The sequence below is a fragment of the Diabrotica undecimpunctata genome, chromosome 2 (assembly GCF_040954645.1).
Source record: "Diabrotica undecimpunctata isolate CICGRU chromosome 2, icDiaUnde3, whole genome shotgun sequence".
NCBI lineage: Eukaryota > Metazoa > Arthropoda > Insecta > Coleoptera > Chrysomelidae > Diabrotica > Diabrotica undecimpunctata.
In genome coordinates, this window is record NC_092804.1 from 87,149,930 (window position 1) to 87,172,999 (window position 23,070).

At 32.6% G+C, this 23,070-nt stretch overlaps 1 protein-coding gene across 2 annotated transcripts in view; it reads left to right on the plus strand.

Annotated features, from left to right (window-relative positions):
• Ing3 (Inhibitor of growth family, member 3) overlaps positions 1 to 23,070 on the plus strand; it is a 305,729-nt gene that overhangs the window by 123,014 nt on the left and 159,645 nt on the right. For both annotated transcript variants that reach the window (XM_072523181.1, XM_072523183.1), the window contains exons 4-5: positions 14,430 to 14,632; positions 16,822 to 17,086. In XM_072523181.1, coding sequence (XP_072379282.1) covers positions 14,430 to 14,632; positions 16,822 to 17,086 — 468 coding nt within the window. The remainder of the gene's footprint in view (positions 1 to 14,429; positions 14,633 to 16,821; positions 17,087 to 23,070) is intronic.

A 23,070-nucleotide genomic window follows, 5' to 3' on the forward strand; every position in this document is an offset into this window, starting at 1 on the left:
AGTTTGAGATTTGTTTTAGCAGACTAACATGTGTGTGTACTTCGGCTTGAAAGGCAAGTTTTCTCGGTGTATCCACGTTAATAAATTTTTCTAACAGGTTTTCCAAAATTCTGTCATTATTGGATATTGTAGTTTTGATAGGTAATAATTCTTTGTAAACAAGTAAAGTCCATTTGTCGTTAGATATTCGTATAGTTCCTTTTTCATGAAAAAATATTCCAATTGTGTTATTAATTGGAGTGAGGAGAATTTGGGATTGGACGATAGGAAGGAGTCCATAGAATCTGTAAAGGAAAATTATTCAAAATAAGGTTTGAGTCTGTCAAAATTTACTTTAGAGGTTTGGTTAGTTTTGGGGTTAAGGATAATTGCGGAATTTGTAAAAACTTCTTGAATTTCGAAACATTAAAAAGATTATCCGATTTTGATTTAATTTGGGATTCTTTTACGTAAACTTTGTCACCAATTTTAAAATCAGGTCTTCGTTCTGAAATATTCTCGTCAAATCTTACTTTCGCCTTTTCTTTCTGTCTTTCTGTTTTTGCTCTGGCTACTTTGTAAAAATATTCCATGCGATTATTCAGGTCTCGAATAAATTTACTCATTAGTGTTTTTTGATTGTATAGCTTTTCTGGTGGTCGGCCTGCAGTGTGCCCAAATATAAGTTCATATGGCGTGAAACCGTGGGTCTTATTCTTTGTGTTCTTATAGCATATTATTGCATAAGGAAGTATAGTGAAGGGATGATCGTTTGGGTTCTCGGCTTGATTTGCTCTAATCATTTCTGAGAATGTGGCATGAAACCTTTCAATAGATCCATTAGATTGTGGATGGTTAACGCTAGAAAATGTTAGTTTAATGTCGTATAATTCGCATAGATCTTTGATTATAGCATTCTCGAATTCTCGACCGCAGTCACAATGAATTCTTAGTGGTGTTCCATAGTGTTGAAAAAAGAGTAGGAGTGTCTTGACTACTGTTACTGCCTTTTTGTCTTCCAAAGGATAGGCTTGCGTGAATTTTGTCAATTCGTCACGAATAGTTAAAGCGTAGTTCCTAGTAGGGTATTTGAATATATCCATATTTATTCTTTCGAATGGTGTTTTTGGAGTTTCTGTTATGACTAGTGGTCCACTTAAGTTTTTCCTGCAAATCTTAACTTTTTGGCAAATTTCACATTTTATTAATTTGCGTCTTTACCATAGGATTTAGTGAAGATAGGTTTAGCGTTGTTTGTTTCGATTTTGTGCTTGATTTCATTTGTGAAGGTCAGTTTGTCGTCTTCGACATAAAATATATCTGCGTATTCAGTACATATATCTAGAATTAGTTCTTGTTCTTCGCAATTTAGATGATCAATTCTTAGTTGTTCTTTAATTCTTCGTGTTCTATCTACTACGGGTTCTTCAAAATCATTTCCGTTGTAGGATAGGATTGTCTACGAATTTTTAAAAGGTTCGATTGAAATGTCTGAAAATTCGATTGTCTTCGGCATAGCATTAGCATTTAGTACGGAAGTTAAGAATTCTCCATTTTCATCTACATGGACTAATGCATGAGGTAATCTAACTTTTTCTATTTCTTGAGCTGATAATATGGTATTTGATAAGTTGCATTTTAGTCTGCATATTTGTTCGGTCCGGCTGTCAATGGTAATTCTGTTTTTTCCTTTTATTCGTTTTCTCTCTGGTCTTTCAAGATTTTTGTCTTGATCTCGGTTTTTTACTATAGTATATTTTTCATTTATAGGGTTTTGATATTTTAAATTTGATTCCTGTTTAGAATCTGATTTAATTTTTATTTTAGGTTCGTTTTGTCTTGTTTCTGTAGGGTGTGTCGGTGTTTAGTCTTTAGGAGATGTGTTTGTCTCGTGTCCTACTTTGTGAAGGGTGACAGTTTTAAAATTTGTATGCAACTGTCGGGATTTGAGATCTATTACGCATTCATAATGATCTAGAAAGTCTAGGCCTATTATGCCATCGAAATCAATGTCTAAATTGAAAATAAAGACTTTGTGAGGATTATCGTCAGTGAAGGGAATCAGGACAGATTCTGTTATTAACAATTTTTGATCGGTTATACCTTGAATAGTAACGTTTTCAGGAAATCTATTATGATAATTGCGTGCTGTGTTTTCTTTGAAAACAGTGATTCCAGCACCTGTGTCGATTAAAAGTTTAAAAGTGTTGGTAGCATCGTTAATGTAATATAAATTTTTGGAACTCATTGTATGAAATGGGGTTACATGAATGTCTGTTCGGGAAAATTGAGATCCGGATGAAAGTTGTCTAAGTTGAGTGCTTGGATTTGTTCTTGGATATTCGTAATATCCGTTGAGGGGTTCGTATGATTGGGAGGATGATTTTGATTCTGAAGTGAAAGAAAATCCTGATAATTTTGTGTGTTATTGGTTTCGTAAAAGTTATCAGTTTGTGGATTATTTTCTGTATAATAATCCGTTTCATAGTTTTCATAGTTATCAGTATTATAATAATTATCTGTATAGTAATCGTCTGTATAATAGTTAGTCGTCATTTCATCAGGGTATTCGTTTAAAACATGTGCTCTTTGGAAGTTTGGGTTTCTTTGAATAACAGATGGACGATTTTGATTTTGAGATGAAAAGGAAGGTCTCTGTTAGTTGAAATGTGGATTGTTGGAGGAATATTTATTCCTATTAGGGTTCTGATTGTTTTGATAGTTGTTAGGTCCATTATTATATTGGTTTTGGTAACCGTGTGGCCTAGAAAAAGTTTGGTTTGGCTGTACGAAACGTGAAGAGCGGCATTCACTATTTAGATGACCAATGCGGCCACAATTTGTACATTTTGTAAACTGAGATGAGGGTCTTCTCATTGGTTGAGAGGGTTTAGGAATAGTTGATCTAGAATTAGATTTTTGTTCTTCAAAATATGACAATTGAAGTTCGCGTCTAATACGATTGCTTGCTTCAATGAGATCTTTTGGATTACTAGCCCTAATAATTTGTCCTAGACGAGGTTCTAAACCGGTTAAAAGTGTGTTTAGGGCCATGGTATCGATTAAGTCACATTGGGCAGTTTTTTGATCTGGGGATAAATTTGCTATTTGGATCGAGGCGTGCATTTTTGCATTCAGAACTTGTAAACGGTTAAAGAAAGTTAGAGGAGATTCGTTAGATAGTTGTCTTAGTCTTTGTAAGTCTTGTATTAACGAGGTCAGGTCTCTACTGTCTCCGAAATGTAGATTTAGTAATTGTTTTATTTCTGTATAAGAAATTGGTTTTCTAGAATTAATAAGCTGTGCAGCTTTACCTTTGAGTTTATTTTTTACGTGAATCGTTAATAGAACGCGCTGATCGCCTGTGGCCATTTTAAAAGCACAGTCGCACGCATCTAAAAATGTAGAAAGAGAAATCGGATCGCCTTCAAATTCTGGGATAATAGAAAATATTTCCGAAAGCTTGTATGGTTCGATCTCTTGTTGAGTCTGGGAACGTGTCTCGGGCATTTTTCGAGATATTTTCAAACGAAAATGAAAAATAGAAGTATGGAGAAATATAAAATGTATCAGTATATAAGGGAGAAAAAAAATGTGGTATATAAAGGGCAAAAATGTATCAATATAAAAATATCAAATAATATATCAATAAAAATGTATAAAATATACCAAATAAAAATATATCAAGAGAAAATATACCAAAAATATATCAGGTAAAAAAATATGTCAATAAAATATCAGTATAAAATAGTATGAAAGAAATATGTCAATATCAATAATTTCAAATATTAGATAATCAACTTGTATTTTTTTTTATGTATCTTGATTAATTGACTTGCAGTATAGTCAATTTCGTAAATTATTATAACAAATTATTAACGAGATGATTCAAAATCCACTTACATAAAGAAGAACATCGGGACGCCTTGTTCTCTCTGCTCAGCTACCAGGGGCTTCACTAGGTGTTCCTTCCGTAGATCACAGGAGTGAGGTTGTTCGGAGATGCTTTCTTCTTTAAGGGTCGTCTTGTTCTCTCTGCTCGGCTACCAGGGGCTTTACTAGGTGTTCCTTCCGTAGGTCACAGGAGTAAGGACTAGATTCTTTGTTCCGTTAAGGGATAAGAATCCGCCGCTGCCAGTGAGTATACACGTGTTCTAGCAACGTTAACCGGATCCTACTGACTTTGCGCCAATTGTTAGATCACTAATTACGTATTTAACTTTTTAAAAAAGAACTTTATTTGTTACACAATAAAAAGCACAAAATTAAATTAATTTAAAATGACTACAATAACTGGACTGGTCGAAGTTGCAGCAAAGAGTGGTTCCGACATCTGAAAATGGTAATTTATAGGTTTGGTATGAAGTGCTGAATCGCTGTTCTCATAAATATTGGCCAACGGTTCGTACAAAGTTCTACTGCGTGCTCAGCGGTTTCTATGGGAATGGGATGATGAAATCTGAAGTCGGCGAACTTAAGCTAGTTCAAGGTTAATATTTTCTCATATATCATATATATATATATATATATATATATATATATATATATATATATATATATATATACTTATATATATATATATAAATTTATATATATATATATATATATATATACTTATATATATATATAAATTTATATATATATATATATATATATATATGGTTTCAGTTGTTTTCCGGGTTTGACTCCGCGTTAAATATTTTTGGTTTTTAGAAAAACCATTGTTTTGACGACGTTTCGGCAAGGTCACACTTGCCATTGTCAAGTCAGATTCTGCTTCGTCTTGATGTTACAGGCGAACTGATTTCTCGGTCGCTGCACGCTGAGTTTAAATATCTTGTTGCGCTTCTTGTCATTGGTCCTGTGCGCAGAGTGGGCGTGGTCTTCTTCGCTATTTTAATTTTTACGTTTTTCTGCAGAATTGTTTTCCACGTATTTGGGAGTCTTTGGGCATCATCTCTGGTGTTTAAATTTTTCGGATGTTTTTCGATCTCTATGGCTTCTCTGATTACCCGTTTGGCCTTATTTTCGATGTTGGCTAGCATTGTTGTTCCATTTAAGTCTATTTTATGTCCTGTGTTTATGACATGTTGTGCTAGGGATGAAGTTTTTTCTTTTCTTTCGATGGCGTTTCGATGTTCTTCGCGTCTAACCTGTATCCTTCGATTTGTTTGTCCGATGTACGATTTATCGCAGTCTTCACACGGGATCCTGTATACGCCTTGATTTTCTAATGCAACTTTTGTTTTTGCTGATGGTAATATGGTTGCTATTTTTCTGTCGGTGTTAAAAATAGTTTCTATTTTGTTTTTTCTTAGAACTCTGCTGATTTTGTCTGTCGTACCCTTTATATACCCTTTATATAAAGGGTACGACAGACAAAATCAGCAGAGTTCTAAGAAAAAACAAAATAGAAACTATTTTTAACACCGACAGAAAAATAGCAACCATATTACCATCAGCAAAAACAAAAGTTGCATTAGAAAATCAAGGCGTATACAGGATCCCGTGTGAAGACTGCGATAAATCGTACATCGGACAAACAAATCGAAGGATACAGGTTAGACGCGAAGAACATCGAAACGCCATCGAAAGAAAAGAAAAAAACTTCATCCCTAGCACAACATGTCATAAACACAGGACATAAAATAGACTTAAATGGAACAACAATGCTAGCCAACATCGAAAATAAGGCCAAACGGGTAATCAGAGAAGCCATAGAGATCGAAAAACATCCGAAAAATTTAAACACCAGAGATGATGCCCAAAGACTCCCAAATACGTGGAAAACAATTCTGCAGAAAAACGTAAAAATTAAAATAGCGAAGAAGACCACGCCCACTCTGCGCACAGGACCAATGACAAGAAGCGCAACAAGATATTTAAACTCAGCGTGCAGCGACCGAGAAATCAGTTCGCCTGTAACATCAAGACGAAGCAGAATCTGACTTGACAATGGCAAGTGTGACCTTGCCGAAACGTCGTCAAAACAATGGTTTTTCTAAAAACCAAAAATATTTAACGCGGAGTCAAACCCGGAAAACAACTGAAACCACATATAGCTCCCGCGGAAATTTCAAATTCAATATATATATATATATATATATATATATATATATATATATATATATATATATATATATCGAGAAAAGGAGTACGACCGTCAATCCAAAATAAACTAAGGTACACTCGGAGAGTGGTGGGTTTATCGGTCAAAGTGGAGAATAAAAGACAAAGAAGGTGGCTACTTCATCTATTTATTGAAGACGTTTCGCTTTCTGCTCAGAAAGCATCATCAGTTCATCTTACAAAGACATGTAGCAGTCAAAGATGTTAAAAATATGAAAAAGCTTACGAAACTGGACATTTAGAGTAAAGTTGTATAAATCAATTAATTGAAACTTGGTATAGTTTGCAATTTAACAAAATTAGCACAGCAAAAGAACATGTGATAAACATACATGTATATAAAAAAGTTATTATAAAAACTTAAGTAAAAAACATTAAGATTTATTTTAAAGTGTAAAGAACTAGAAAGATCATGAGAAAGCACTTCCAACAATTTATTAAATCAATTAGATTTTAAATTACACTTTAGGTATAGTCAGAAATACGTATATACGGTTGCCTTCCATCGATATACCATTTTTGGTTTTCTGTCTTGCGAGACATGCCATTACTTTTTACTTTTATTATTCACTCGCATTATCCTTTTCCATTTGTTTTAAACGTTTCAACGTTTGGCATTCCTTTCCTCAGGTAGCTGTAGCTTCCTCCGTGGTTGGTGTTAGTTGTTGCCCTGGAAACCATCAGGGTCTTCTAACTCTAATGCCACAAATTGGTTGCATTGTTCCTGTATTGATCCTTTCCCAAGTTTATATGCTCCTTTTCTAACTTGGCTGCACCGTACTGAAGACGACCAATAGTCAGAAATACGTATATACGGTTGCCTTCCATCGATATACCATTTTTGGTTTTCTGTCTTGCGAGACATGCCATTACTTTTTACTTTTATTATTCACTCGCATTATCCTTTTCCATATATATATATATATATATATATATATATATATATATATATATATATATATATATATATATATATATATATATATATGTATATATAAATTTAGGAACACTCGAAGAGTGTTATTGAAGACGTTTCGCTTCCTAATCAGGAAGCATCATCAGTTCATCTAAAAACAACAATATGAAAAACCAAACATCCATGGAAAAGTTATTATAAGTGTGTTACCTTAAAAAGATATGTAGCCGTCAAATATATTAAATGTGTAAAGAAGCTTATGATAATGGACATTATATTGTTATGTTGTATATACAATTAATTGGAACTGAATACAGTTTACAAATTAACTCAACTTAGCACAGCAAAAGACATGTGGTAATGGTACATGTATATAAAACCGGTACGTTTTTCTGTTTGTACAGTTTAATAAGTTTTTCAGTAACTTGATGAAAATAAGGTAAAGATGAGTAATGGGTGGTTGGAGTCCCAAGTACAGTATTAGGCAGAACAGTGTTATTAACTGAATTATTCGATATTATTCTAACAAATACATAATTCATACAAATTCATAACAAATACAATGATGATTACATTTTTCTGATTATTACACCATGTTGACGCCTACGAAAGATCGAGCAGTTCCGTATGGGTTTCGTATTGTTAGCTGTGTTAGAAATATTTGAACTCTAAAGTTGACGTTCTGGAAATTTTAAATACAAGTGACGTCACTTTGTATAAATCGTGACGTGCAAGTGTTTTACTTTGAAAAATGTTATACATGTACCATTAACACATGTCTTTTGCTGTGCTAAGTTGAGTTAATTTGTAAACTGTATTCAGTTCCAATTAATTGTATATACAACATAATATTATAATGTCCATTATCATAAGCTTCTTTACCCATTTAATATCTTTGACTGCTACATATCTTTTTAAGGTAACACACTTATAATAACTTTTCCATGGATGTTTGGTTTTTCATATTGTTCTATTTAGATGAACTGATGATGCTTCCTAATTAGGAAGCGAAACGTCTTCAATAAATAGATGAAGTAGCCACCTTCTTTGTCTTTTATTTCTCCACTTTGACCGAAAAACCCACCACTCTTGGATTTCCTTGGAAATCACTCCTTAATTTATATTGGATTGACGGTCGTACTCCTTTTCTCGATGCTTTATATATATATATATATATATATATATATATATATATATATATATATATATATATATATATATATATATATATATATATTTGTTTATTGCACTTTCCCAAAAAAATCTGCTTTGGTTCTGCTTCTGCGTTATTACACGGCAGTATGAATATTTTTTTAAATTTTTAATACATTTATATATATATATATATATATATATATATATATATATATAACTCTTAAATATTGGGGAAATCTTCAAGAAGGACTCTAATTAGTATCAATTGTTTCGCCGAACGTTTTCGCCAAAGAGAATTAATTTGGCTTCTTCAGGGCCGAAAGAGAATAAATTATAATTAGCTACCATATATTATCTATTAAAACATTATTGATCTTACCGTAACTTAGAATTGTAGAGTTAGAATATTAAAAAACTTTGCTAGTAACATAGTGGTGTTTTTTGTTACTATGTGCAATAACTAAATTTTTTTTTTAATCCGACAATTCAAAGAATTGCCTCCTTTTAAATATAGTTACATTGGGTTTTTTCGATTAACCTTGGGTAAACCTTTGCGTGTTAAGTTTAAAGCTACCATACATTTCAAACCTTAAAAAAACTTTTTTTGCACATAGTAATTTATTCTCTTTCAGCCCTGAAGAAGCCAAATTAATTCTCTTTGGCGAAAACGTTCGGCGAAACAGTTGATACTCATTAGTCTTTCTTGCAGATTTCCCCAATATTTAAGAGTTTACTATTTAACTTATCTGCAAAGATTAAATTTCCTTTCTATATATATATATATATATATACAGGGTGTCCCAGACTAAATTACCCACGCTATATCTCTTAAACGAATAGAGATTTTCGAATGGGACAAAAAGTGATTTATTCTACTTGTAATACACTTTAATATGGCGTAGAAAAAATCATCCCCTACATATTCATCCCTTAGTTACAACCCCTAACTTTAATTTTTTTAATAGTACCCTGTATATTTTTTTATAGTTTTGGATGTGGTCTTCTATCGTCTATTCAACAGATTTATTAAAAATAAAATCGGTTTGTAAATAATCAAGAAATCATTTTTTTTTAATTTTGTTAATTAAGTGTCCCAGACTAATTTATCCAGGCTATATTTATTAACAAAATAGAGATTTTTTAAAGGGACAAAAACTGGTCTATTCCATTTGTAATACACTTTAATATGGTGAAGAAAACATCATCCCCTAAATATTCATCTCTTAGTTACAACCCCTCACTTCAATTTTTTAGTGGCACCCTGTACATTTTTTATAGTTTTGGATGTGGTCTTCTATCGTCTATTCAATCGATTTTTTAAAAATAAAATGGGTTTGTAAAGTATCAAGAAAATATCAGTTTATTTTTTATTTTTGTTAAATTAATCAAGATAGTCTTAAAAAAAGAATAGAAAAGGAATAGGTATTATGCTTTATGAACATTGAAAATTTTACTATTTTAACTACGTAGTATAACTTCTTACGTGCGTACGAAGTACACAGTCTTTTTATTTAAAAATTATTTTTAATTTTTCAAAATTTGGTCTTTGTAGGAGCATACGTTATCTTCCAGTGTGCAAAATTAAGTTTGCAACAATTAACAAAATACAATATTTGAAAAACTTGCGGTTATTTTACGTGTTGGATATTACCCTTAATTCAGATTGCCATGATTTTATCTGTCAAATCAACAATTATTATTTTTGACGTTTGGTATTAGACCAGTAATAATTATATTTATTGTAATTGTGTATCTATTACATTTCAATATGCCTTATTTATTTTCGCCTGACGAGTACGTTGATATCATTTTGATTTATGGAGAATGCCTAAAAAATAGGAGAATTTCTCGACAATTATATCAAGAAAGGTTTCCAAATCGAAACATTCCAAGCGAAAAAACCTTTAAGAATTTGGAACGCTCACTTAGACAGGGACATTTTCCTAATAATAAAAGAGGTACAATTGAACGCACAGTAAGATGTAACCAAAACCTTATTAATGTACTAGCATATGTTAATTTTTATCCCCAGGTGTCTGTTAGAACCCTCGCCAGTGAATGTGGCATTCCAAAAAGTTCTGTGCATAGAATTCTCAAATATTTTAAGTACCATCCTTTTAAAGTGCACCTAGTTCAAGGATTACAGCCTGGTGATGACCAAAGACGTCCTGAGTTTATTGCAAAAATGATGTTAAAAATCAGTGATGATCCACTTTTTTTATCAAAAATATTGTGAAGTGATGAGGCTAGATTTCACAATAATGGTGTGGTCAACCATCACAATTCCAATTATTGGTCTCCCGTGAACCCACATTGGATGATAAAAACAAGATTTTAGAATATTTGGGGTATAAATATGTGGTGCGGTTTATTTAATGGCCGTGTTATAGGTCCTTACTTTTTTAACGGCACTCTAACGGGTGTTCGATATTTAGACTTTTTAGAAAACATTCTACCCGATTTGCTAGAAGATATTCCTCTTCATGACCGTCAAGAAATGTGGTGGCAACAAGACGGAGCTCTTCCACATAATGCGAGAATCGTTAGCGACCACCTACAAAACCGTTTTGATAACCACTGGATAGCAAACAACTCTCCAGAAATTATGTGGGCCGCACGTTCATGTGATTTGTCACCTCTTGACTCTTTCTTTTGGGGAGCGATAAAAGATATTGTTTGTCAATCAAAACCGCAAAATTTAGAGGAATTAAAAGAAAAAATAAGAAAAGCATGTCGCCAAATTACTCCAGAAATGATTCGAGCCACATGTACCAGAAATCTTCTGGAACGATTCGAAATGTGTGTTGCAGCAGGTGGGTTACAATTCCAACATTTAATGTAAATAATATTAGTTAGTTAAATTTTGAAAAATAACGTTTAAATAAAAAGACTGTGTACTTCGTACGCACGTAAGAAGTTATACGACGTAGTTGAAATAGTAAAATTTTCTATGATAATAAAGCATAATATTTCTTTTCTATTCTATTTTTTAAGGCTATCTTGATTAATTTAACAAAAATAAAAAATAAACAGATATTTTCTCGATACTTAACAAACCCATTTTATTTTTAAAAAATCGATTAAATAGACGATAGAAGACCACATCCAAAACTATAAAAAATGTACAGGGTGCCATTAAAAAATTTAAGTTAGGGGTTGTAACTAAGAGATCAATATTTAGGGGATGATGTTTTCTTCGCCATATTAAAGTGTATTACAAATGGAATAGACCAGTTTTTGTCCCTTTAAAAAAATCTCTATTTTGTTAATAAATATAGCCTGGATAAATTAATCTGGTACACTTCATTAACAAAAATAAAAAATAAATTGATTTCTTGATTATTTACAAACCGATTTAATTTTTAATAAATCTGTTGAATAGACCATAGAAGACCACATCCAAAACTATAAAAAAATATACAGGGTGTCATTAAAAAAATTAAAGTTAAGGGTTGAAACTAAGGGAATAATATTTAGGGGATGATTTTTTCTACGCCATATTTAAGTGTATTACAAGTAGAATAGACCACTTTTTGTCTCATTCGAAAATCTCCATTCGTTTAAGAGATATAGCGTGGGTAAATTAGTCTGGGACACCCTGTATATATATATATATATATATATATATATATATATATATATATATATATATATATATATATATATATATATATATATATTAATGTGATATTAAAAGTCAGAGGTGCGCCAAGCAATTAATTAGCTAATTAATTAATTAATTAATTAAACTTATTTAAATGATGCAAATATGATTTTATCACACTATTTAATTCTTTTATCTCAGGGTTATATTCGTGCTTCAATATCTATGCTTTACATATGATAGGTAAGGTCTATTGGAATACCGGAATAATAAACATATATGATACAAAATTATATATTGAAATAAAATTCACACTCAAATATCTTAAACAAAAAATATCTCATACAATGATTATCAAAATTTTGTTCTACGTACGTGAACCTTCAAAAATTAATGTTATATACTATATAAATTAAAATTTCAAATCAAAATTGTTGTTCTATATATCTTGATAAATATTTCTATCTTTTCTGAAGCAATTAAAAGAAAAAAACTTTGATGATAAAGAAAAACTGACGAATGGTAAAAAAAACTATCTCTCTGAAGATGAGTTGTCCAAATCCTTGTTCCTTGTAGCCTACACTATCTATTCTTCGCAGTTCCCTAGGTAATCAGCAATCTTACAACAAATTATTGCGAGCCTCTCGTCTTCAATGACCTCCTTTAGATGCACGTATCGTTCAAAAGACGCTAGCCTCTTCTCCTCTCGATAAACTGAATCTCTCGTTCCGGCCTGAACAGTGACTCTTGGAATATATAAGTAGAAAAGTATGACTTACAATATTTTACTGGATCAGCTTCCGTCAGGATACACTTAGTCCACGAAAACTCACAAACATTCACTTCTAATGCTTACTATCACTTGGGAACCGCCAAAGAATAACGACTGTCCGCCTTGCACCCTTGGAAAACAACTGATTATCTTTTCTCCCTCAAAAATCTAGCTAAACTCTCATTCCTACATAAATATCCCACTTTTTTTAATCTCCTCCAATCAGAGTTCGTCACACTTATCCCCATCTACCATTTAGATGACAAACAACAATTTTACCTACAATTATAAATTTATATCTTTAAATTTTGTTTACTACAGGTAATCCAAAGATAATGGACTTTCATTTCTTCGAAATATCTTTTATAGTTTATCAGTTGAAATATTTTGAATTATTATATTTTATACTTTGAAATATATTAAGAGCAAACCAATATTATTTTCAATTTTACATAGCATAACAACTCCCCGCCATTTGATTTGCCGAAAACTCTTTGTTAAATTTTTTTTTAATGGCATAAGTTTTCCAGGATCAAATTATTTCACAATGTTATTAAAATCTACTCATAATACTGATATATGTCGTGAATGTTAAAAATACCCCGTATATTGCCTGTCTCTATGTGCGCTAATTCATAACTATTTACCCCATTTTCCGTATTGACCCTATATGGACCTTCAAATACCGGCATCAATTATAATAATATCTTATTGAGATGTATCTAAGAAAAGCATGGGAATGTTGTCTTTTTTAGTTAATGAAAATTAATTATTAAAGTAGGTTAGTTGTTAATGGATATATCAGTCAAGTTAGTTATCTGTGATGTTGTATTGTTCTTGGTATCTGATTTAAGTAAGAAGTGGTATGTTTCGCTTAGATTCTTAACGTCACTCTTAACATTGATGGAGAAATCGTTAAGGAAAATATAAGACATTTCAATGAACTCTCTTTTAGATTTATTGTTCTCACGGTAGAGAATTGTAGTGTTAGTATAGTCCATGAGACGACCAGTGGAATGGACATGTTTGGCTAATGCACAGCGGTCAGGGTGAAGTCGGGTGCACATTAACCTTGGGTAAACCTTTGCGTTGTAAGTTCAAAGCTACCATACATTTCCAACGTTAAAAAAAAACACATTTTTTTGCACATAGTAACAAAAAAGACCACTGTGTTGTTACTAGCTAAGTTTTTTAATATTCTAACTCTACAATTCTAAGTTACGGTAAGATCAATAATGTATTTAATAGATAATATATGGTAGCTAATTATAATTTATTCTCTTTCGGCTCTGAAGAAGCCAGATTAATTCTCTTTGGCGAAAACGTTCGGCGAAACATATAAGGATCGAATCGTTTTGTAATGTCCCTTTGTCCGCTTCTTCTAGATCGACGATCATAAATACAATAAAAAGTTGTTGAGTAAAAATTATGGTTTTATTGACAGCTACTAATAATTACACTATATATGTTAGTTAGGTAACTTTCTATAATAGACTGCGCTCAAATGAGCTCAAATCCCCAATTTATAATCTCACAAATAATGTATACCTCAGCACAGAGGTTATTGCTTCTATCATACTAACAAACTTTGAACTATGAGCTTACAATACAATTTAATCTAGGCCGTAGTTGCAACACTTAGGAAGTTCAATTGGAAAATATATTATTCGGCAATTTATTACGTTGTAGGTAAATGAACTAATTATTAAAATATTACACGATATGTTTTCACAATGTTTCAATTATACACAGTGAAACTATAAAATATTAAGAAGTTAAGAATAATGTGAGATTACAAATTAAGGGATTAATTTGTGATTGAACATTTAGATAAATTTATTATTTATATTTTTGTGATTTCTTGTGCTACTCAGGTTCACTTAGCAAGCCAGATGTACGACTTGGTCGATAAGTATTTAAGAAGATTGGACTCTGAGCTACACAAATTTAAGTGTGAGTTGGAAGCAGATAATAAGGGTATAACGGAGGTTTTGGAAAAAAGGTCATTAGAATTAGATACACCAAATACAACCCCAAATATTTCATCGCTTCAGCAAAAAGAAAATCGATATGACAGGTAAAGGTTATGGAGAATTCATAAAATGTTTTATTACCCAATGTATCATTAACTAGTGTTTCTGATTATACCTTATATTTTTGGGCTCTGTTCCAAACCACGGAGGGGATTAGCGAAACTTATTTTAACACTACTTTTATATAAAATTTATTAAAAATGAGTTTAAACAACTGTATAAGTAATTCTGCTAATAAGACGAAAAATATTGAACAAGATTTATTAATTATTTCTTCGATTTTTAACACTGATGGCTATAAATATTTGCATTCACCAAGTTAACTTTGGGTTTTAGCTAAATATCATTTAATGCCACATCAGAATGGTTTTTAGCATAAATTTAATTACCAAATGCCACATCTTCTAATTTAGTAAGTGATTCTTATATCCTTTTTACATTTGCAATATTTGATTTATGATTATGATTACAATTAATACTTTAAAACAGTTTATTTTTTTGTGTAAAATTTCACGCCAAAACGGTGATTCTTGTAACGTGGTTGCTATAACGTCACACGTTCCCAGTACTAGAAGAATTTAAAATAATATACATTTTTTCTTAAATTTTGTAATAACCGATAAATTCTAATAGTTTAAAACAAGTGTTAAGTGTATGATTACCATGGGGCTCATTTGTTCCATGAGCCCTTTCGTCATATTCTTTGACTCCTGTATGTTGTGACATAAGGAAACAGAGAAATCTTAGAAATTCAAATTAAACTCGTTTTACATGTGTTCGATTTGAATTTAGTTCAATGTCAAAACGCAATATTAGAAATATAATTAGTAAATATGAGAATATAAATGCTATCATAATACAGTAGATATTTTATTTCTTATGACCTTGTATCAACAACGCAAGTCGCATATTTAAAGCGAAATAGGTAGATAGACAGAGCTCAGTTCAATTCAATCAATTAGCTGACATCGCTGACACAATAATATATAATGTAATAATGAGCTGACCTGGGTTAATTGTCCTAGAGTTAAATTATATAATCAGTTAAAAACTACAACCTGTCTTTCTTTTGGGAAAAGTGAACATAAAAATTCATTGATGTGATTGTAGCTAACACTACAACGTCATTTGACTGAGTGTCCATTGGAATATCTTGTAGGTTGGTTTGCTGTTTCTTTAATTTTCTTGTAATTGTTAAAGCTATCATGTTGTTTTTCTAATTCTTCTATTTCTGCACATTTTTTTGATACGCAAAATTCTTTAGCTTCTTTGATTTTTTGGTTGATTGTTGTATTTACGTTTTTGTATTATTCTTCGTTTTTGACTTTCTTATTTGTGTTATCTATTGTGTGCTTTTAAGGGATGTATCGCCCACCAGTTGTTGTTGTTATGTGATGTTCCTCAGGCTCTTCTCGAACTCTCTCCATTTTTCTGTATCGTTCAGTTGTCCTCGTCTTTCTACTTTATGGACTTTCTTATGTATTTGTTCTTTGATCTGTTAGCAGAGATCAGCTTCTTTTAGTCTTCTCTAATTAATTCTAGGTATTTTGATGGCTGTTTTTATTTTCTTTAGCTTGAGTTCCATGTCTGCTAAAACAAGGTTGTGGTCACTTGCTATATCTGCCTCTGGGTAAGCCTTACGAGTAGTCGATACTATGGCGTTACGGAATCTTTGGTTTACAAGGATGTAATTAATCTGGTTTCTTGCTATCTTCGCACTGTCATCTCTAGAGGTTTCCAGGTGTATATTCGTCGAACTGGTAGTTTGTACCATGTGTTCTTGATGAGTTACGTTGTCCTTGAAGCTTGTCACATTGAAGTCGCCTGAAATAATATAACTTCTTCTTTTTTAGTTTCTTCCAGTGTTTTGTCTAATTCATTGTAAAAGCTGTATATTTCTTCTTCTGTGCTATCAGACTGTAATTATCTTTATATTGCACGGCATGGTATTTAATTTCATAAGTGCCATTCTGTTTGATATAGGTATAAGCCCTTTGACTGATCTATATGTTTCTTTGTTGATGGCAATAGATACTCCAGTGCGATAAAAAAAATTGAATAACAGATATTAAAAAACTGATTAAGGAATATTAAAGTACTGAATATTTGTTTATACTTATGTCTCTTATAAACGTTGAATCGGGACTAAAATAATATATTAATAATAAAATATTAAAAATATAATTTAAAATAATAATATTAAAAGTATTAATATGTGAAAAACTATTTTTAGTACATTTAGATATTCCAGACCAAGAGCTGAAAAGCGAAGGGACAGTAGTGTTTCAATACCAGCTCAATTGACAGAAAAACGCCAAACAGTAACGCCTGTGGCGCCTCCTCCTTTAGTAGAAACAAGACATGCTACCACTTCTGTTCAACCAATTGCCCCTTCCTCTGCAACCACTACAACCATGTCCTATAATCTCGGACATAATTTGGGAGCTGGACCTGCAATCGCAGCCGCTGCTTCTCAAGCAATCGCTGCAACCCAACAGGTAAGAAAACTTTTTTAATACCTAACGGCAGTCTTTAACACGTTGATGGACACTCGGAAATTAACAGGTGCGCGTGATATGGCTCTGCAGTATCTTGACTAATAAGTAAGATAGAAACAAAATTGTTGTAGCTGTGTGTTGCTATGGATATAAAAAATACGATTTTATAAAAAAAAATGACGCGGCTATGGTCGTCGGTGGCACAATATAAACATTTTTCTATACCATTTGTGACACAGGCGGCTATAGACGGCTCCTTTCTTTTGCCAAAATAACCTTTATTTTTCTTACATAATACATATCTATTGATGTTTTAAAACAAGGTGCAGAACATAGGGGTGGCTTCTCTGGACATGACTCGCATCTGTATCTTGTCTCCTTGCGTTTTTTTTTTCTACAGTACACTGTCTGCATCTCAGGAAAAAATGGGCCTTCTTGTAATTTTCGGGAAGAGGGATTTCTTCCAAAAAGTGTTGCACAGTAGATGTTTTTGATTTATTTTTTGTTTTTTGGTAATGCACAAAACTTCTACCATCATTAGCGTCTTCTATCTGTATTAGTGATTTTACCACTGCTTCTCTAAACTCAATGAACTTGATCTTCTTTGTACTAGAATTGTACAAATGGTAAGAGTTCCAGACTGCTATATCGAAAAGGTGAAATATTACCTTTTTATACCACCGAATGGTTTTCCGAGGACAGCTGTAGTAACTCAGCATTTGATCACATATCAACGCCTGACATATTTTGGTTGTATCCATCTATTTCACACGGTTTCATTTTTTCAACCCCATATCTATTTTTTACAATTCTGGGCTGATAGGCCGTTGTAATTGCGTGCACATCGCGCTTATCCTTCCATTTACTCACATACACACTGACATTTTGTTTTTTTTTTCTCCATATGTGCTCCCTCCTCGTAAGTTCTTTTTTAATGACAACTACTGCCTCGTCGGTTAGAACGTAATGTCCCAGTTGTATGGGTTTTGTATGCAAGCAGTTTAGATGATAACGAGACACTATTATAGAAATTGTCAATACAAACATGATGGCCTTTATTTAGGTAAGGTCTAAGAAGCCGTAGTACAAGCGCTTCAGTTTTGGAACCTGCTTGTGGTTCATCCTGAGCTCGTCCCTGATATATTTCCAGGTTTAAAATGTAACCAATGGATGTAGTCTTCTTTATGTGCCGTCTTCTACCGAAGGTTGGCGACCATCAAACGATAGGTTTCTCTGTTTTGTGCCGCATGTATTATGTTCGCGGCTTCTGGTATTTGAAACCATTCTCTCCAATTTCTCAGCCAGGATTTCTTCTTTCTACCTAAACCTCTTCTACCTTCAATCTTGCCTTCCACGATAAGCTGTAGCAGACTGTACTTATCATTACGGAACACATGGCCAAGGTATGACGCTTTCCTCCTTTTAACAGTTGTTAACAATTCCATCTCTTTACCCATTCGTCTTAATACCTCTGTGTTGGTCACTCTGTCTGTCCAAGGTATTCTCAGTATGCGTCGATACAGCCACATTTCTAGAGCCGCTAACTTCTTTATAGTTGCTGCTGTTAACGTCCACCCTTCAACTCCGTAAAGTAGCGTAGAGAGTACGTAGCATTTCGTGGCGCGCCATCGGAGGTTAACGTTTAGGTGGCGGTTGCTTAAGAGCTTTCTCATTTTGATGAATTTGGATCTTGCTATTTCAATTCGGATCTTGTATTTTCCATTTCTATAGATGTAGTAAGAGAGTAAAATTTTATTCCGTCTTTAGCTTTTTTATTTTTAATGTATTGCCTAAAAACTAAGCGTCCTCTAAAAAGCAACATTGATTCGTCTAGAGATAATGCTTCACCAGGTGAATATACGGAGTTACTGTTTTGAATAATTAAATCTCTGACCTTGTGGAGACGGTCTTGAGGATCAAAATTGTTGGAAGTGGCACTAAAACATCTTAAAATTTGCTCAAATCGGCGTCCACTCATAACATGCAAAAAAACGGGATGGTAATATAAGAGACTATACGTGAACAACTTTCTAATGACAGGTATTTTTACCACGCTTTGAAGCCGACACAGACCCACAAATTTCTCGATTTCCTTTACGGTCACAGGCTTAAATTCGCGTGATCCACTGTGTCTTGTTTTAGGACGCACTGTGTTTACAAGCTTTGTACCGTAAAGATTCGTGCAGGCCACTAAACAGCTCATTACCTCGTCATTCCATATTTGACGGAAAACCTCAATTGGTGACATATTTGCAATGCCTTCAATTTTTATGCCGCTTTGAGCAACATCAAAATTAAAATTAAGAATATCCGAATAAACCTCTTCCCAGACGTCATCCTCACTGTCTTCACTTTCTGCATGGCTGTTATTCTCCTCCTGAGTGGGATCATCTGTGTTTGAAACCTCGCCTTCTGATATCCCACCACCAGTCTCTTGATCATGAACACTTTGCCGATCTCTATCTGACTCACTACCACACGAATCGGAGGGTATATAATCCAAATCACCAGCAAACATTCCATCATCACTGAATGGTTCAGGTTCGGAATCATCCCCTGACTCTGACAAAGGCACATCGCTGTCAGCTTCTTCAAACCACTTTAAAAGCTGTTGCTCTTGACGAGGATCCATATTATTCAACAAAACTGCAATAAAATAGCACGTCCTACTTTATCATGTTTGAGGTTAAAAAATTTACGAAAATAAGGTTTATATTAGAAAATATACAACACTTACCCTGTTATACATAAAATTATAGTCAAATTTAATGCAGAATAAATGTTTTTACAACACAATAACGCCGAATAGCACCACGCACCGTTCTATTAGACTGACTGAAAAACACTGACAATAGTCGGTAAGGTAGTCTACCTATTTGCCTCCCACTGTTATGACAGCGGAATCCGATCGATAGGGAGGAGCGCTTGATGTGACAGTCAAACCGAATTACATACTAAAACCACGTTTCAGCACGTCGCTGCCATTATAACGTAGGTATATAGAAGGACGTCTATAGACGTCGAAATATTGTGGTGTCACATAAATCCCAAACACCAAGACGGCTATAGACGTCGGTGTCCTTCAACGTGTTAAAAAAAATTCATGAGGTAACTAATTTATCTATTATCATTGTATTGTGATGAGAGTAATTATTGAGATTTTTATATGTATCATAAAGATTAATTAATATTAAATAATATCAAATAATCATTAATATTTAAGTATGTTATACAAATGTCGAGTAATTTTATAATTATTTTATGACTTGAACTCGAAATGTAAAGTGTCCTAATTCTAGAGGCATAAGATGCTAAGCTAGCAACTCGTGTGTCATTACATGAATACACTTTTACATTTCGGTAAAAGAACCAATATAAACTGAGACGCCGCTCTTCTCTCTTGATTACTTAACATTGAAAAGAATCTACATCCGGCCACCTTACACTCAGATGTATTTCAGGATATGGATGGATTTTTCATAATTTTATTCAGTTTTATTATTTTAATGAACAATAATACGTTTTCCAGTCTCCATAACATATAACGAAATTAATTTTTTGTGGTACCTCTCAAATGCGAGAGATTAAGTTTGGCAATAATTGTGATACAGAGAATTTTTATTACATTATCACAAGTTCTGTAGCCACAAGATTAAATTATGTGCATTTAACTAATTTTAGAATTACTCAAGAAATGCTTGATAATAATGAAAGTGGACATACCAATTTTCTGGATTTTCCTCCTTCTATTTGATTTCAATTTTTAAGTTCTCTTGTCTCGTCCATCTTTCGAATATGTTCCTACCAGAGTAATTTTCGTTTTCTATTTCGTCACTTAGTGTCTCCTTCACATTCATTAGTTCTCTAATTCGTTCATTTCTCACTTTGTCCATTAGTGTTAATCTGCAGCTTCTTCTCCAAAATATCATTTCAATTGCATTTATTTTATTTTCCATTCTTTTATTTGGGAGCCATATCTTTGAGCCATACAGTGAGCAGGTTTTCACTATTGTTTTAAAGATTTTGTATTTAGTTTTGCTTGTAATATCGTCGCTCCATTTAATCGAGTATATATAATCGAGTGTATATATATATATATATATATATATATATATATATATATATATATATATATATATATATATATAAAAGAAGATAAATAACAACTCGATAAAACAATCAAATTAATATAAATACTTGGGAGTTAACAAATACAGGATCAGGTGAAACGAGTATAATAAATAAAATAAAGAAAGGAAAGACAATTATCCATATATATACAGATATACATATATATATATATATATATATATATATATATATATATATATATAAATCCTACCATCATTGCTGCATCATTTTATTATACAGTGTGACCCATTTAGATTGGAAACACCTCTATAGAATTTGAAGTTGTAAACCGATTTTAACCAAATTTTTTTTTAATGTCATGTAATAAAAGGTCTATTGCAGAACAAAATATGAAATACTTAGTCCTAATGCCAGTTTAAGGAATGCCAGTTTATATTTGAATGTGCCTCGAGAGAGTATTCGGCGATGTCTTAAGGTAAATAATATTAAACCTTTCAAACCAAAATTCTTACACACATTACAAGAAGGCGACGAAGCAAAACGTTTAAAATATTGTTTATGGACCCAAGGGGAATATTTAAACAATACAAATTTTCTAAAAAACGTGTTGTTTACCGACGAAGCCACTTTCACTACAAATGGAGTAGTATCATCACAGAATTGTCGCTATTGGACAGCAGATAATCCCAATTGGGTAATAAACTGTAAAAGCCAGTATTCTCAAAAAATCAATGTCTGTTGTGGTATACTCAACGAACGAGTTATTGGTCCTTTTTTTTTGAAGAAAACTTGAACTCACAGAACTTTTTAGAATTTTTAAACACCGACTTGTGGGATGCTATTCATGAGCTCCCAATTAATGAACGAATAAATTTGTATATCCAGTTAGATGGGTGTCCTGTTCATTACGCCAGAACCGTGAAGCAATGGCTAAATGAAGATGTTCCGAACCGTTGGATAGGCCGGGGTAGTCCGTTAATAGATTGGCCACCCTGATCTCCAGATCTCACAATTTTAGACTTCTTTCTCTGGGGAGTTATCAAACAAAAAGTTTACCAAACCCGTGCAAGAGACGTAAACGAACTTCGTGCAAGAATTCACAGGCATGTGCAGAAATTACCCCCCAACAACTAAGAAATGTAATTAGAAATATTCATAAACGCTACGACAAATGTATCCAATTAGATGGTGGATTGGTAAAGGCAACTAGGATTTAAACTAAAATTATGTTTCCACGTTTCTGTTAATACAGAGTGTTTTTTTTTTAACGTTAATACAGAGTGTTTTTTTCTTAGTGAGTTTTAAAATTTTAAGTTGTCATAAGTTTGTTATTAACAAATATATCTTAATAAAATTTTTGTCATAGCTATTTGAAGCCACTCTTAATCCAGTAGCGTAGAAATTTTTTTAATAAAAAAATCGCTAATACAAATTCTCCATTTCCGACGAAGAAAAAGTATCGTAGAATGCCCTGAAAATTTAACTAAATATTTCATATTTTGTCCCGCAATAGACCTTTTATTACATGACATTAAAAAAAAATTGGTTAAAATCGGTTAACAACTTCAAATTTTATAGAGGTGTTTCCAATCTAAATGGGTCACACTGTAGGTATGTTTGTGCGTCCACTCGAAAAATTGAAATATATCTAAATATTAGACTGTTGTTGACTATCCCGCAACCATGGCTACTTCGGTGTCAACTCAGTTTTCTATATACTTTAAGAATAAAGAAGATGATTTTTACTTTCACTACGATAGCAATTTTGTATCCACATATTTTGCCATCGTTGGAACGTCCCAATATACCATATTACAACAAGCCGACATTTCTGTGTCCGCAACGGGTATGTTTGTTCATAGAAAAGCTGTTTCTGCATCCGCAACGTTGCC